General features: G+C 32.9%; 2 protein-coding genes across 2 annotated transcripts; both read right to left on the bottom strand.

The window, feature by feature from the left end:
• Nucleotides 1-1,374: 1,374 nt before the first annotated feature.
• On the bottom strand, nucleotides 1,375-6,631 carry LOC146949735 (UDP-N-acetylglucosamine transporter UGNT1-like). The gene is made up of 10 exons (XM_085745673.1): nucleotides 6,431-6,631; nucleotides 4,012-4,088; nucleotides 3,432-3,599; nucleotides 3,231-3,364; nucleotides 2,795-2,925; nucleotides 2,657-2,701; nucleotides 2,459-2,556; nucleotides 2,251-2,358; nucleotides 1,917-1,973; nucleotides 1,375-1,803 (listed from the first exon to the last, which is right to left on the bottom strand). The coding sequence occupies exons 1-10, from the start codon at nucleotides 6,555-6,557 to the stop codon at nucleotides 1,729-1,731; spliced, it is 1,020 nt and encodes a 339-aa protein (XP_085601799.1). The 5' UTR covers nucleotides 6,558-6,631; the 3' UTR covers nucleotides 1,375-1,728.
• A 2,091-nt stretch (nucleotides 6,632-8,722) lies between these two features.
• Nucleotides 8,723-15,104, bottom strand: LOC146949734 (tRNA (met) cytidine acetyltransferase, putative (DUF616)). Its single transcript, XM_085745672.1, has 9 exons — nucleotides 14,363-15,104; nucleotides 12,861-13,148; nucleotides 12,472-12,685; nucleotides 11,993-12,102; nucleotides 11,710-11,909; nucleotides 11,418-11,521; nucleotides 10,199-10,389; nucleotides 9,881-10,080; nucleotides 8,723-9,243 (listed from the first exon to the last, which is right to left on the bottom strand). Exons 1-9 carry the CDS (start codon nucleotides 14,610-14,612, stop codon nucleotides 9,022-9,024), a joined length of 1,779 nt encoding a protein of 592 aa, XP_085601798.1. The 5' UTR covers nucleotides 14,613-15,104; the 3' UTR covers nucleotides 8,723-9,021.
• Between the last annotated feature and the right edge of the window lie 594 nt (nucleotides 15,105-15,698).

Genomic DNA, 15,698 nt, shown 5'->3' with positions numbered 1-15,698 from the left:
CTTATCACTTGAATTAATCCATTGTTGGTTCAATCCTTTTCATTCAATGTAAAAAATAAATTATTTACTCTCTGTCGTCGAACTAATATTTGAGTGTTGCTAAATAAATACCTAGACTAAAAATATGTAACTGGATTCCCAAACATATCAGTAGTTTGTAGTTAAATTCTAAATTTTCATATGATCATTTTTTAAGGGAATATTCATATGATCTTAAACTTTTAAATAATATATAATTATATATTACAAAAAATTTAGTTAATTTATAAATTGTAGTTTTCATATGTAACAAGGGTTATTAAGTAGTTTTTAGGTTTAGGTTTAGGCTTAAATAGTTAAATAATCAATTAATTATACACAAAAAATAAATAAACTATTTATCATATTATATAAATATGTATATGCGGGTTGCGGGGCTGGACAAAATATTACCCTTACCCGTACCCATACCCATTTAAATGTGCGGGTAATAGCCGGACCCAAGCCCGGACCCATGAAACGGGGTTTTACCCTACCCATTGTGGGTATTTTTTGCGGATACCCATCGGGCCTGTGTCTAATTGACATCCCTAGCGGCATAATGGAGGATGCAAAACACTTATTCCTCTCTGGTGACTTTTTTGGAAAACTTAGGTGCGGTATCTCTAAGTGGCTTCGTTTCCACATAGTGTATCAAGAACATGTGTCAGACCATTTAAATCAATTTGGCACCTTAGGCGGGTTTTTTAAAAGTATTCGCTCAGCTTTTAACCTCGTATGGCTATCTTGTGTGTAGGTGATTTGGATTGAAAGAAACGTTGGGGTCTTTCACCAAAAGGAGGCATCACTTGATCAATTACTCTACAAAATTAAACTTCAATCATTCTAGTGGTTGAACGCGAATCGCCCTAACTTTGTTTACTCTTATCATTTTTGGTGTTGAATCCCTTACCTTGTTTGGGAATTTACCTGTGTATTACGGGATCTTGGCACTTCGCTCTATTTTTTGTTTTGTTACCTTTTTATTTCGATGTAAATTGATACTCTTTTAGCTAGTTTTTTTGGCACTTCTTGTGCTGATTTTTCCAAGTTTTCAGTAATATATTCCATTTTAACTTTCTAAAAAAATGAGAGAGAAATGAGAAAAGAAAAGGAGAATAGTTCATATATGTGTATTCAACATTTAGGTACCTTAGAATTCTCTTTTGTTTATCACATTTTTAGTGAGAAATGATTCTTCTAGATATACGTGTTTCTAATTTTTTAAATTAACGTAATTTTCTTTTATAAAAACTTAATGCAACTATAAGCACTAATAAATTTTATCTTGTTCCTCTTAAAAAAAATAATCATCTTGTTAATTTTGTCAAAAATAAAACATGAAATACACATACATACCCAAAATCTAATAAGCATTAATATTACAAAATTAGCAATTGCCAATATATAACATAGCTTTTGTTCAGCACAATATCCTCAGTGGTCTAAAAATGATCTACATATCATGTAATCCATAATCCTATGATTGAGATTTTTTCATCTGATCCTGTGGATCATATGTAGTTTCCTTTAAACTGAGAATGATCTTCATCCTCTAATTTATAAGAGCAAAATCTGAAGGTACTCACTATGCTACTATAACACATTTTGTATGCTATAAAAGAAATTTTAGAGAATTCAAAATTTGTAGAACAATCAATCCACTGTAACTGTGTTTGATTTGATGTTTCAAAATGAAATCTATGATCTTCATATTCCTTGTAGTTTACAATAGGCATACAAACATGAACCAAAGAAGCCAAGGGTTTGACCAAGAACATTGAACTGCATACCAACAAAACACAAGATATTATAAGTTTACATAAAATAAAAAAATGAATACAGTGTAAATGATGCACCAATCAAGAATTCAAGTCCCTAAAGGGATTTGTGTTTACCAAATCATATGGAAGTCCTCCAAATAATGCCCAACCAATCCCACTAGTAAAGACATCCTGCCAGAGAAGAAATATTCATATTTATGATAATAGTATTTACGGACTCTTCAATTATGTAGCACAAACACTTCATAATGAAGTCGTGACAGACATGTGTTAGACACCAGCACTACACCGACACATGTTCAATTACTTCAAATTTTCAAATAGTGATGCAGACGTTTCAATGTTGGTGTCTGGCGTCCGTATATGTGTCAGTGCTTCATAGCTTATTGTTAGTGCAAAATTTAGAAAGCTGATAATAAGAAATACATAATTTAGAGACATAACTAACCTTTAAATTACCACAGATTGCCTGTGTAAGTGCTGAGTTGACAGTTGTATTCAAAACTACAATGTAGTTTATAAAGAAAGTAAAAGCACATGACATTACCATCACAACCTGCCAAAGATTCCAATGCAGTAAATTAAATAATGCCTCCAAATTATCAATGAAATAAAAAAGATTGGCAATGCTCTAAGCATTTGGTATGAAGAAGCACCTGAAATCCAGGGTTGAACAAGTATGGAAAGTTGAGTGTTGATTGTAGGTCACCTCTAAGCAAGGACCAAAGAAACATTATTGGTCCACAAATCAATACTAAAAATAAAAAAGAAAGGGTTAAGTTAAGATGAGTCTAATTACTATGATGTTCAAAACCAATGAAATAGGAGATAAAATAAATAACACAAAATCTTACCATTGCTCCATAGAAGACCAAATATATTGAGACCACTAGCTTTACCTATGAAAAATTGTAGCAGTATATGAGATTCAATGATAGACTCAAACAATAGTCAAATGAATGAGACATAACAAGAAACATTGTTCATCTTACCAACACGAGAGATAGAAGCAAGGTACACTGCTTTGCACATGTTTTCTATGAAAACAACTGTATAGGCATAAGCATCAAATGATAAGTCTCTAGCTCCAGCAACCAAAGCTCCAGCTATGATAATCCCGACACTAATAAATCCCTTAATCCGTCAGGCAAATTAATTAAGGCATAATAATCATTGAGAATTAAGAAATTGAATAGCTACATAGAACTAAAGTGCTTATTTTCTTAAGCAAACTAATCGGTTAATTGATATCGTTAAGCCTCGTTCAGATTTTTTGATCGAAGAGTGGTGATGTGGCTAGTTTTTTGTTGACGTGACGTAAAACAGGTATGTTATAAATCCATTTGAATGGTTCTACATTAGGTTTTATGTCACGTCGACAAAAAAAACAGTCACTTTCATTATGACTATACAATGAGTGTACCATACCTTCCAAGAACAAAACTTGAATGTTTCTTCCCTGATAGAAAATACTCCATAACCATTGTGAATGCCACAGTAGTTCTTCTAAGAGTGGTATACATTGGAATATTTATGCCGCGGACAGCTTCCATGGTCACCACCTGAAAATTTATGTTCTTATATAGTCTAGGAAGAAAGACCAAAAAATCAATGTTTAGAAATACTTACCATAAACAACAAATATGTTAATGCTAGAGGAACTGTGTAGACTAATGTACTGAAGGAAACAAATATTATTGAATTGTTAGACTTAGAGCTGTTCTGGGATTCACCAGTTGTGAAAGAGATCATCTTCAAGGATTTCAACACATAGAGAATAACAAATGCACACACCATCTGAAACCAACATGACATATATTAGTACATCATATTACTTATCAGCATGGGAAAAAAATGGTAAAAAAAAATACTTGCCTCTGCCCTATTTATAAGTCTCTTTGATAAGTTTCACATAATATTAACAAAAGTTGACAGCGTAATTAATGTTTACCTATTAATGTTACTAAAATGTCTAATGTGTATAGATGCGCTTAATTCCGACTTTTCATCTTTGAAGAAAATTAGAAGTACTGATATTAATAAAGGGTATATTTGAAAAGAAAAGAAAAAAAGTATTTAGTGATTTAAAAATGTGTTTCTATTTAGAGTCTTTTTTTTCTAAATTAAGGTTGAGTGGTGACAATTTAGAGTGAGACAACAAGCATTAACCTAAGGATAGTCAAAACACAAGCTTGAAAAATGAATTTACCTGAGTAAGTGTGATGACATTTGTAAATGGAAAACTGTAAGAAGTGAGGGCTGCTTTATTGAACATGACCAAGAGTACTGTACAAAAATCAATCATTACAATAAATTGTTATAGTGCTAAATCATCCTTACTCAAACAATTCACACATGTAAAGAAAAACAACTATATAGTTTTATAATCTTGTTATTATAAGGATGTTTTTTAACTTGTGATCTTCTACCATTTTTTATTACATTGATACTTGTCTATAAAATAATAATTTTATGCTAATTAATGAGAGAACTAGAACTTCAAGTGGTGATACTAATTAAACAGAAGAACTTTATATGAGTGGGTTACTTTCATTATAGTGAGATATATATAACTTTTATATATTATTATATATAAGCTTTTAACTTTTAGAGAAAAAAGAATACTAAAGAAGAAAAGAAAGTACATTACCACAAGAAGACAACAATGAGTAGCACTGACTCAAGATATGAACTTAGATTCCTTTCTAAACCTAAATTGCACATTGCACACATGGTGAGACACTATTGAGAGGTCTTTTCTTATATACAAGTGGTTGTTGTTAGTGTGCTTGAAAGTATAGTGATGTGAAAGATTAAGGGAGAAATTGTTGAAATTCAAGCGTAATGGTTAGTCTCACATCGATTATGATATATCAGAGAGATAACTCTTATATTCAATATCTTTAAAAAAAATTATAGGTATGTTGTGTTCAGATCTTGATGGTCCCGATATTTAGTCTGTTGTTGCTCTCGGTGCTACATGAACTTCTCAGCCAAAACAATCTAGAGTCCAAATTGTTTTATCAATGATAGGAGACATAAAAGTAGAACCCTAAAAGATAATATAATTCTCTAAATTTTATGCCTAAAGTAGGCACTAGAATGGAAAAAAGTATAAGAGATGTTAGACAAAAAGGCACATTCCTAACTCTATAATAAAAAATAATTTTGGGATAGCAATCATCCCTAATCTATATATATATATATATATATATATATATATATATAGACACACACACACTACATGAGTATTATGTTAGTCTTTTTCCACACATCTTTATCATAACATCTCATCACTTAAGTATGCTTCTATCTTCTTGTATCTTACCATATTATTATCTTTATATCACAAATATTAAGTTATTGATCTTGGATTAAGATCATATCACTAAGGCACATGCAGCCAGTATCGGGCCATGACCCTCCTTTGTTGATATTACTTATGACAATAATAGACCTTGTTGAGTTGGGTCACTTCGTAAAGGGTAACGACACAAACATTTATGTGTTTATATCTAAACATATTTATTTAAAAATAAATCAAACAATGAATTTGAGACTAAAAAATATCTTAGAAATTCTAGTGAATGGAGCACTTGTTATCATGACATTGTTCATACAATTCCCACTACTGTTACCTTTGTATCTTACTGTAACAATTTGTGGATCAAATCCTAGAAGCTTATGTACAAACAAATTCTCTACTGTTTATATTGTAACAATATAGGTTACAACAAGATTCTAATCCTAAACAAATTCACATCAAAATGGTCCCCAGCCAGCCACATCTGCTTGTTTTGATTTGTTGTTTGACTTAGATCTTTGCAGACTAGTTATGCACTAAAATAATGTGACATTCTCTCTGGCTGAGCTTGAAACAAACGTTGTCTCCAAGGTAACTAACTAAATATGAGAGACCTAAGTTTACTGTAGCAAAAAAAATAGTACTCACTACTAGAAAACTGTCGTTTAGAGACCAAAATAAACTGGTCACAGTAGAGACCGATATAACAACCGATTATTTTAAACAATTAACCAAAATGAAGCTGGTCTCTAAATCGTTCACAAAATATATATAGCTAACATTTAATAAATTAGAATAGTTGATTCAGTGATTTTGATTATTCAATCAATCTTGGGAGTTATATGGATAGCCAACCAATCCCTTTTTCAAATGTTGTTATAAGCATATGGTAACACAATATTGGTGTATAGATAAAAAATTTATGATAATATTGAAAAAGACAATTAGAATTTAATTCATATACATTAGTTTAAAAAACTTATCATAAAGACAAAAACTGTCGCAATCGTCCTATCATTAAAAAGACAATTAGAATAATCAAAATTAGAATTTATCTAATTAGAATTGATATAATTAGAATTTAATTCATAAAGACAATTAGAATTTAATTCATATACATTAGTTTAAAAAATTCATATACCGCCAATAAATCGCAATCGTCCTATCATTAAAAGCGATCGACCTTAATCATAACTAGATATAAAATTAGACAAATGATGTATAACTTTTTACACATACATTATATCAAAATTATTCACTTTCCTCTCAAAATGTGGATTGTAAATAAATAAGAAAAATGATGTTTCAAGAGGTAAAAATAAACCTGAAGAGGCCATGTAAGATAAAGCAGCATAGACTCCTTGTCTTGTCATGGTTGGAACTTTGTGTTCTGTCTCTTGGCTCTGCTTAACATCATCAGAAAGTGGTAGCAAATTCTTTGTAGACTCCATTGATATTGCATGCACTAACTCTCTCACTTTCTCTCACTTTCTTGTTTGCCTTTGAGAACTTAAAAGTTGAGAAGTGATTATTTATAGCAAAGCAAAGCAAAGAGAAAAGGTGACAAGAAAGCAGTGTTTTTTTAGGTGAGAAACTATGGTGATCACAACGTCAAATCAAAAATATTTAAACATAATACGCACAAAATAATATACATCTTTTAATTATTTTAAAAATATACTTTAATTATTTCTTTTTCTAACTTTTTTCTTGTATGTGCTTGTTCAAAGGGTGCGTTTAAGTCTTGTGACCGCTCAAGACTTTCTCATTTTTCAATGACTTTTTTATATCATTATTATTGAAGATACAAAAACACACATTTTCGATTAAAAAGAAAAAACTTTAAGAACGCAATGCATGGAAATCATCTAGTATTGATTTCATTTTTCTTGTTACTTTTTTGAGAGGATTTTTTTTCCTTGTTACTTATTTAAGTATACTACCATTTAGCATGCTTATAATTAAATTTCTATTTATGAAATATATTACACAGCATATAAAAATCTCAGTCAAAAAAATATTGTTAGATAAAGAAAAGTAAAATAAATACTATATATAATAAACATTATTTTCAATTCATTTAGTGTGTTTGTCAAAAAAAATTCATTTAGTGTGTTGGATACTTTCTTTTTTTGTATAAAATTCAAATACTTTATAAGTGTCAAATACTCCAATCTTGAATTTATATTTATTATTGTTTGAAAAAGAAACAATAAAACTACATCCATAAAAAGAAAAAGGAAACAATGAAAAAGAATGTGAGACTGAATTGTGAGGGTGCAATGCAACAATGCCTATAGAGCAGGGCTTCAAAATTCTGGGGACCAATATTTCAAAAACAGGAAAATTGACTTCTGATGACGGACAAACAATGTCGCTAAATGTCAATTATTCTTAAGCAAGTGTTCGTCCGTAGGTAAAGCTACCTACAATTTTGTCTCTAGATAAAAACTAAACAAGAAAACGATGATTCTTTATAAATAGAAGATGTTGTTTTTTAAAAAAAAAAAAATTGTGTTTCTTTTTATTATAGATCCATTTTTAATAGAGGAAACAAGCTGAGAGGCGAAGAAGTTGAGATGATTTGTGGATTTCAACCGGAGGAAGGAAAGAAGCTGGTGTTGTGTGGGACGTTCAGAGCCAATATCGATGATGTTGAGCGCGATGTTGATCGATAACGATGAAAACAGAACGTTGTTTTCTTTATATTATTGTTTGGAGAACAAATGTTTGGCCATGGTCATAGAAACCTTGGTTAGGTTGATAATTGATTCGCTGTGGGAATTCATTGTTCTTGATAGAAAACATAAAGAGCAAAAGCAGAGTGTGTTTGCAATCTATTTCGATTGCATGTTTTTATAGAAAATAGATGACCAAGTCATGCAAGAATTATGAGCCAAATCTTGCATATTAATTTTCAACAAGATTTTTTTGCAGGGATATTTATTAGAGAATTTCTACAAATGTCAAGGTATCACTCAACGGTATCACAGAGCTAGAAAGTGATAAATGCAATCAGCGCCATGAATTCTAATAGTAACGAAATCTCCAAAATCAAAATCATCCATTTTGTATTACAAATCAAATTTAAATCTAAATAAGAGATTAATTTATATGGCGGAAGATTTTAATTATATTGAGAAATTTGTAAACAATGGCAAATAAGAAATGAGTTTAATTTTAATGCAATATCAAGTGGAAATAAAAAATTACATTGTCAACAAAATCACAATCAATCATATACATGAATCGATTAATTGTGATAGTCGGAAACAGAATTGTGCTGGATTTAGTTTCACTAATTTTTGTTCCTACTTTCTTGCTGCAACTTTTCTTTTGAAGTGCCTTTTTTAATGGTTTATTATGAAACCTAAATATTATGGAATGACAAAAATGTTTATTTTTTAGTTTAAAAACTAGTGTTCTGCAAACCAGATAATTTAACCAACATTGTTTATGGTTCAATTATTTGAGTGACTCAATTGCAGTTTTGCCCTGGTTCAATCGGTCTAAATTAGTTGAACCATAACTCAGAGATCTCGCCGATTCAATGTCCAAATTAGCAAAACTTGAATGTTCTCTCATTTATATCATGGATAAAATTTGCAAGTAAATATATGAGGATTAAAAAATAACTAATAACTTATGAATACAAATTGTATTGTGTGCAAAAGGCGCACACAACTGAGAAACCATTTCTTTCTCCCTTTTTTTCTTTCCCTTTTGAAAAAGGTAAGCAAGGATCTTGTCAAAGACATAGATATTTACAATTAAAACATAAAAGGAGGCAGCATTTTTGAAATGGTATCAGTTGTTCAGAGCTCTTTGATGTATAATTTGCAACAAAGAATGCATTTACAATTTAGAACCCCGAGTTAAAAAAGTAACCAAAACCTCAAGGAGAAAAGATCAAGACTAAAATAAAATTTGGTTCATAACAACATTGTCTACTATTTTACGATGACGCTTAGAACCTGATCTCCTATCTCCTCTCCCGCGCCTAGGATTCTTCTTCACCAGAGGCTTGTTAGTAGTATAGGGAACAGGTGGAAGACGAGGACGCCGAATTACAACAACTGGACGAGGACGAGGAGGAGGAGGAGGAGGCATGTTCTCCAATACGTCTCTATGGTACGCCTGGCATTGTTTATCACAAACCAACAACATAAAAATTCTTTATTTCAAAGAACAAATGAGGAAAGAAAAAAGAAGGTTGGTTACTATTCACAAATTTATATACGTGTGTGTGTAATGCAGAGAATTTACACTATGAAGAATTAGCCAAAATCTCATGAGGGGAAAATGACTAGCACTATTCAATTTGTTTCCTTTTATCAAAGGTTTGTACATGAAATGTTCAGACTGATTAATTACTTTTTTTGTTTCCAATTTTGATTTTCACTTTTAATTATAAAACAGTCTCCTTGTTTTCAGAGTTGTACAGAAAATAATGGAAAGTGAAGACCTGTTTCACGTACAAATGTTCAAAAATATAGACTAAAAACAAGGTAGCAGAGTTGCATTTATTTAAAAGTGAAAACAGAAAACAATTTCTCAAATCGGGTGGACATGGGAGTAACTTTGACTCCTTCACAATGTTCAGTGATTCAATAGAACTGAGGGATGTTCTAGTGCCAATTATTTTTAGAAAATTGAGAGATCATTCAAAATTCCCCAAAGATCTCTGAAACACTTGTTTAAAAGTGAAAAAAAATGGAAGTGAATCTTCAATTCCAAACTGAACACAGAAAAATGGCAGCATGTAAAAACTAACCTGTATTACAAAGTTACGCCTCTCACAATCCAGAAACATATTGATACTCCAATCAACTTTTGCCATTATTTTGTCTCTTACCGTGGAAAAGCTTAACTGATCTCTAGAAGTAAAGCGGTCAACTTCATTGAACCATAAGCAGGTAAACAGATTTGTAATTGGAATGTGTTCTCTAATGATAACACAACCTTCAGGCACATCTGCAGAGGCACAAGGCACATTTTAGATGGAGTATTATATGCAACCACAGGCACATCTCTCTGCACATAATAACCTATTTTGCACACACAGGCATGTAAATATCAAAATTGTTCTTACCACTAGTTATAGGAAGCTTAGCCCTGGAATAATGAGTTAAACCATCGTGGTATTGATAAAATTGAACTTGGCGATCAATGGAAGCATTCTCATATTTTCCAGCAACTTTATTAGCCTCTGCCTCGACAAAGACATCAAAGCGTCTATAGTGTCTTGAAATGGCAAAAGTAGCATTTGGGCGCCACAAGAACCTGGATGATATAAAAGAGAGTGGCAATGAATATATTTCTGATATACTATCAGAAATTAAATTACTGTTGACAAATGACAGGGAACAGCCCAATAAGGAGAGGCCTCATGAGGTCTATGTTTACAACTTGTATCTAATCTTGAATAAATTAAAGATAAAAGCTGAATTTTATATTAAGAAACCCTCTGAGACAGTGTATCAACAGAAGTTTGTTTATTTATGATGACACACATGCAACAACACAACATAGGAAATTTCAAGAGACAGGGATGACATAATGTTTGGTTTTCCCTTCCAAGTTTTGAAAGCATGGAATCTCTCCATTCCAATTCCTTAACCAAAACCTGACTAAACTATTTTTCCTTTAACTGTCTTATTTACTACAAACTTACAAATACACAACTGCAACTTACAAACTTTAACTTACATTACATAATCGCACAATAACTATCCCAAGGGACCGGTTCAGACCTGTTTAGGTCTCTTAGTGTAATATTTCTTAGTTAGTGGTCTAACGGTCTACTCCTGAAGGCCCTGCAGTCTGCCTTAGAGTAAGCAGTTCTTCACAGCACACAAATCATTATTTTCACTCAATGAAAGCCTTCTAGGTAACTTTGCTAAGTAAGCAACTGTTACATATAGTGCACCAAAAACTAAGGGCTGCATATTTTGATCATCATAAGTTCATAACTACAAAATGAAATCTAAGTCGGTATTTTGCAATAAGAAATTTCCAAAACTTTTATAGAAAATACCAAGGGCAGAGACAAACTTGAAACCAAATTGCAAGGGATGTGCACGAGTAAGTTGAAAATAGTAAATAAATTTAAAAACATGCAAATCCATGCGGAAAATCATTTAGCAATTAATAAAAAAATAAACCCTCTAATTGTATGGCTGATTTTATAATATCTGAATTTGTCAAATGATATTGTTTTTTACTCTAAAGTATATTACAGTTAACAGAAACTTATCCCACTCTACGTACAACAGGAATAAAAATATAATAAAAAATAGAGAGCCTTTTACCTTTCAAGAATTTGATATGGGTCTTTAACGAGCTCAAGCTTCCCATCAATCCAAATTGAATATCGGATGTTGGGGAAGATTCTGTGCAAAAGAAGTTTTGGAATCTGCAATAAGTTTAGAGGCATCATAATTCATAAGAGGCCATACATAATAAGTTACACACTCATTATATCGTACTCATTATATCGTAGGTGGCATGATATTAGAAATAGGGAGCGTGACCAAAAATACTATCAAATTTCAATAGATTACTGTTATTCTAATAATGAGTAAGCAAGAGTAAGCAAACAACCTTTCCATTACGCCTAGAATCAGCGTATGGAATATTCCGGACAACAATGATTCTCCATAATCCAACTCTCCTCCTGCTATCCAAAATACTGGCATTTCTCATATACATTTCTGTCTCTTCATCAATGAACATATAGAAAGGAATGTTCTTCCTTGCTTGTTTACTGATGTTCCTGGGCTGCTGTATTACATCATAGTTTCCTGGCATAGATGTGATGGAGCAATGAGAAACAGAAAACAAAGGACAAAACAATATGTAGATCGGAATAAGTCATAAATTGTACCAAATATGGCAGATGCAACAATGATATCATGGTACTGATCCAACTCTAAGAGGTCTTCCTCATCAAAATCAAATCCAGTCTGGCGCCCAGGTCTGCTTCCTTTTACAAATCTGTCAAGAGTGTGTGTCAAATGTGATAAAAGGCATGAAAAATGCACTCAGTACGCACAAACTGGATCTAGATTCTGCACAGTAAAAAATTCCTGCAGTCGCCACATCTAAACCGTTGAACGAAGATCAAATGGGTCATGTCTCTACTTCATCAAATTGGGTTTTAAATGCAAACACGAAATACAAATCATCTGATCTTTATCCAACAACCGAGATACAGTCACTGCAAGAATTTTTACTGCATCAAATCCATTTCTGTAAAAACAAATTCTTATGGGACACTAATGGAAACTAAATTATGAATTCTTTCAAGAAGATTAATCTCCAAGTTATGAGAAAATTAAAAACAAATAACAAAAAAGAACTAACCCACAATGCACTTTCATGGTCTCTTTTATATCAAAAGAAGCGTCCCTTTCTTCCAGAGGAGGGTATCCACCAAAATCAGAGCCGCCCTCTGGTTCACTTGGAAACATATTTTCATTATGCGCATATGTGAGAGTGCGAAGTACAGGAGACTCTGATGGGGAACTTGGCATACTAGCTATAGCTTGCTCCACAGGAATATAGCACACAGGACATGCTGAAAGGGAAAGAGTAAAAAGCTGATCATCAAAATTCTAAAATGACTACAACTCAATATGCACTGTATTCGATATTTATATCAGATGCTATTGCACATATTCAAAACAGATACAGTTTTGTAAGTTAATAATGAAAACAAGGTCAGACAGAAAATACAACAAAACAAAACTTACGGCGTGGTCCGGTACGTCTTCTATCAGCCGGTGGAGGAGGAGGAAATGCAAAATGGTCACACTGATGTCCCACAGTAGAGGAAGATCCTTTTTTTCCTTTCAAATTATATGAAGATCGTAAAGGGGAAACAGGATGTTCCCTGAATGAATTTTTATGCCTACTTGTCAACGACGTAGAAGAACTACTATCCTTTAACTTAGTTTCTATTGTTCCATCAACGCCTATAACTTTATAGGTACTAAGGGCATAAGATCGTGTATCTTCAATTTCATTGGTGATGTTTCCACCTATAGTTCAACACAACACCAAAAGCACACCATGAAACATACAGATTAGATAAACAAAAGTTTACAAAGTTATACACACAAAAAAAAGACATTTCAAAGTATGTCATAAGTCAAAACCAATATTACAAAACTAGTTTAATATATATGCACAGGCACAGCATAAAAAACCAATCATATCTCATCATGGTGTCATTTAGTTATATTAATTTCTAAAGGGTAGTGTTATCTTGTGCCCTCAGGGCACATGTTAAGAATCTAAAAATGGAATTAAATAATAAATTTTGTCTTGAAAAGATAAGATTTCATATTTCAAGAATATTGAATGCACAATTTCCAACAAAATATTTCTATCTTTGGCTTCTTAACTTGTGCCTTGAGGGCACAAGATAACATTTCCCATTTCTAAAATATCTCGACGAACATAAATCATCTATGGGACCATGATCCCCTGCAGTAGAAAAAGGCCGCAGTTACACGTAGTATTAGATCTCAGTCATTGATTTGAGATTGGTCAGTTCACATTACACCTTCATAAAATCAGTACTAACCAATCTCTACCATTGATTCAACATCGGGCGGCTGAAACCCACTCCAACCGCAACAGTAACTGCGTGCAATCCAAATCCACATCTATGTAGCAAGATACGATCAATGTTGTCAATCGCGGATCGTGGAAAATAACAGTTTGTCAAATTCTGTTACGCATTAGTGCTATAGCGCTACTACAACAACAACAACCAAGTCTTATCCCACTAAATGGGGTCGGCTACATGGATCAAATTACGCCGTATTGTTCTATCATAAACCATATTTTGATCCAACTCATTAATCTCTAAATCTTTCTTAATAGTTTCTCTTATAGTTTTTCTAGGTCTTCCTCTACATCCAGTGATCTAACTATCCTCCATCTGATCTACTCTCCTTACTACATATAGTGGCTATAGCGCCGCTATATTCATAATTTGACAACATTTTGCACTAAATAGAGCCATTATATTCATAATTTGATCTGGTTATCCTCCATCTGATCTACTCTCCTTACTATATATAGTGATTTGTTCAAATTCTGCTACACTATAGCACCACTACTTAACAACAACCGATATGATTTAATGATAGAAACGCGCGCGCATACATTAAACTCAAAACATAGATGAATGAAACAATGTAAGAGTAACAAACTAACTAACTAACTAACTAACTAAAGCACTAACCTTTGTAAAGTGTAAAGCAGCCAAATACAAAAATGAAAAGGCCACAAAGAAGCATGAGAAGCATGGCAACTTTGCCACGACCAAGATGACGACAAATATACAAACAACTCCTCTCTTTCTCTTTGGGGTTATAAAGGAGCGTCTTCGAAGCTCTACGAACAAGCACCGGAACCTGCGAAACGTTACCGTTTTGAATCAACTGCAGAGAACCATAGCTACCTGTTCGTAGACCCAATGACACTCCAGTCATCTCTCTCCTTTCAATTTCATCTCCTTTTCACCATCAAACCCACCACTGTAACAACAATCAAATCTACAAATCCAAAATCTCTTGAAAACAATAATGATAATAATAATTAACTATTGATGAAAGTTTAAATCTAAGTAGAAAAATTTAAATTTTCTTCATCATGTCACATTTTACAAAAATTCGAAACCCCAGAAGCTACATTTGATTTCAAGCGATGAGAAGGGAAACCCACGAATGATTTCGGATTTTGAGTGGGGTGGAGGGGTAAAAATGGAAACTTGATCGGAAAAGAGGAAGTGGGTCCCACTGAGACTCCGGGGAAGGGTGAAGAGGAAATCAATGAACGGAATCTCGGCGGTTGGAGTTCGAATCGGAGAATCAGAGAATTGGGGAATTGGGATTTGGAAGGAAGATGGAAGATGGAGATGGAGATGGTGATGGATTGAGGTGTAGCGTGAATGGAGGGAAGAGAGAATGGAACACACTGTTTACAAGAGAAACAACAAGATTTGCATTGTGTTTTATTGGGCTTCCATTTGGCCCAAATTAATGTAGCTCCAAAACTATATTTTTCGATGTTTTGCGTGCAGATGCAGAGATTAATCTTTCGAGTCACTAGGTTAGATGAAAAATCTCTTCTCATATGGCACGAAATTTCTTCACGTTGCAGGTCCATTGCACTCATATTGGCTCGAAAGAATTGACTACAAAAATTGTCGTGTTCCGATGGTTGGAGTCGAACCTAAGACCTTGAGTAAAGGTTTTGAATTTTCTACACATAAGGGAAGAGTTGAATTTGGGGAGATGGTACAATTTGTTAATAACACCCCTATGGATTGCGATTGTCTAGAGTTTGGGATCATGTAGTTTCACGCATTAGTTAGTTTTGCCCTTTGATTTGAAATTGAGCGATCTAAAGTATATAGTCAATTTCACAGTGAAACAATCCAAGTCGTAGATCTTGATCGAACGACTGAGCGTTTGTAACTATGTGATGTAGTTATAGAAGGGAATTCAATCCCCAACCAACCTTGGTACTTTTCTTGTTGGAATGACATGGGTTGGTTTAAGTCGTGGATCTTTTTA

Source organism: Medicago sativa, chromosome 2, assembly GCF_051527215.1.
Source record: "Medicago sativa cultivar Bolivia chromosome 2, Bolivia_mono, whole genome shotgun sequence".
Classification (NCBI taxonomy): domain Eukaryota; kingdom Viridiplantae; phylum Streptophyta; class Magnoliopsida; order Fabales; family Fabaceae; genus Medicago; species Medicago sativa.
This window is presented reverse-complemented; position numbering and strand designations above follow the sequence as displayed.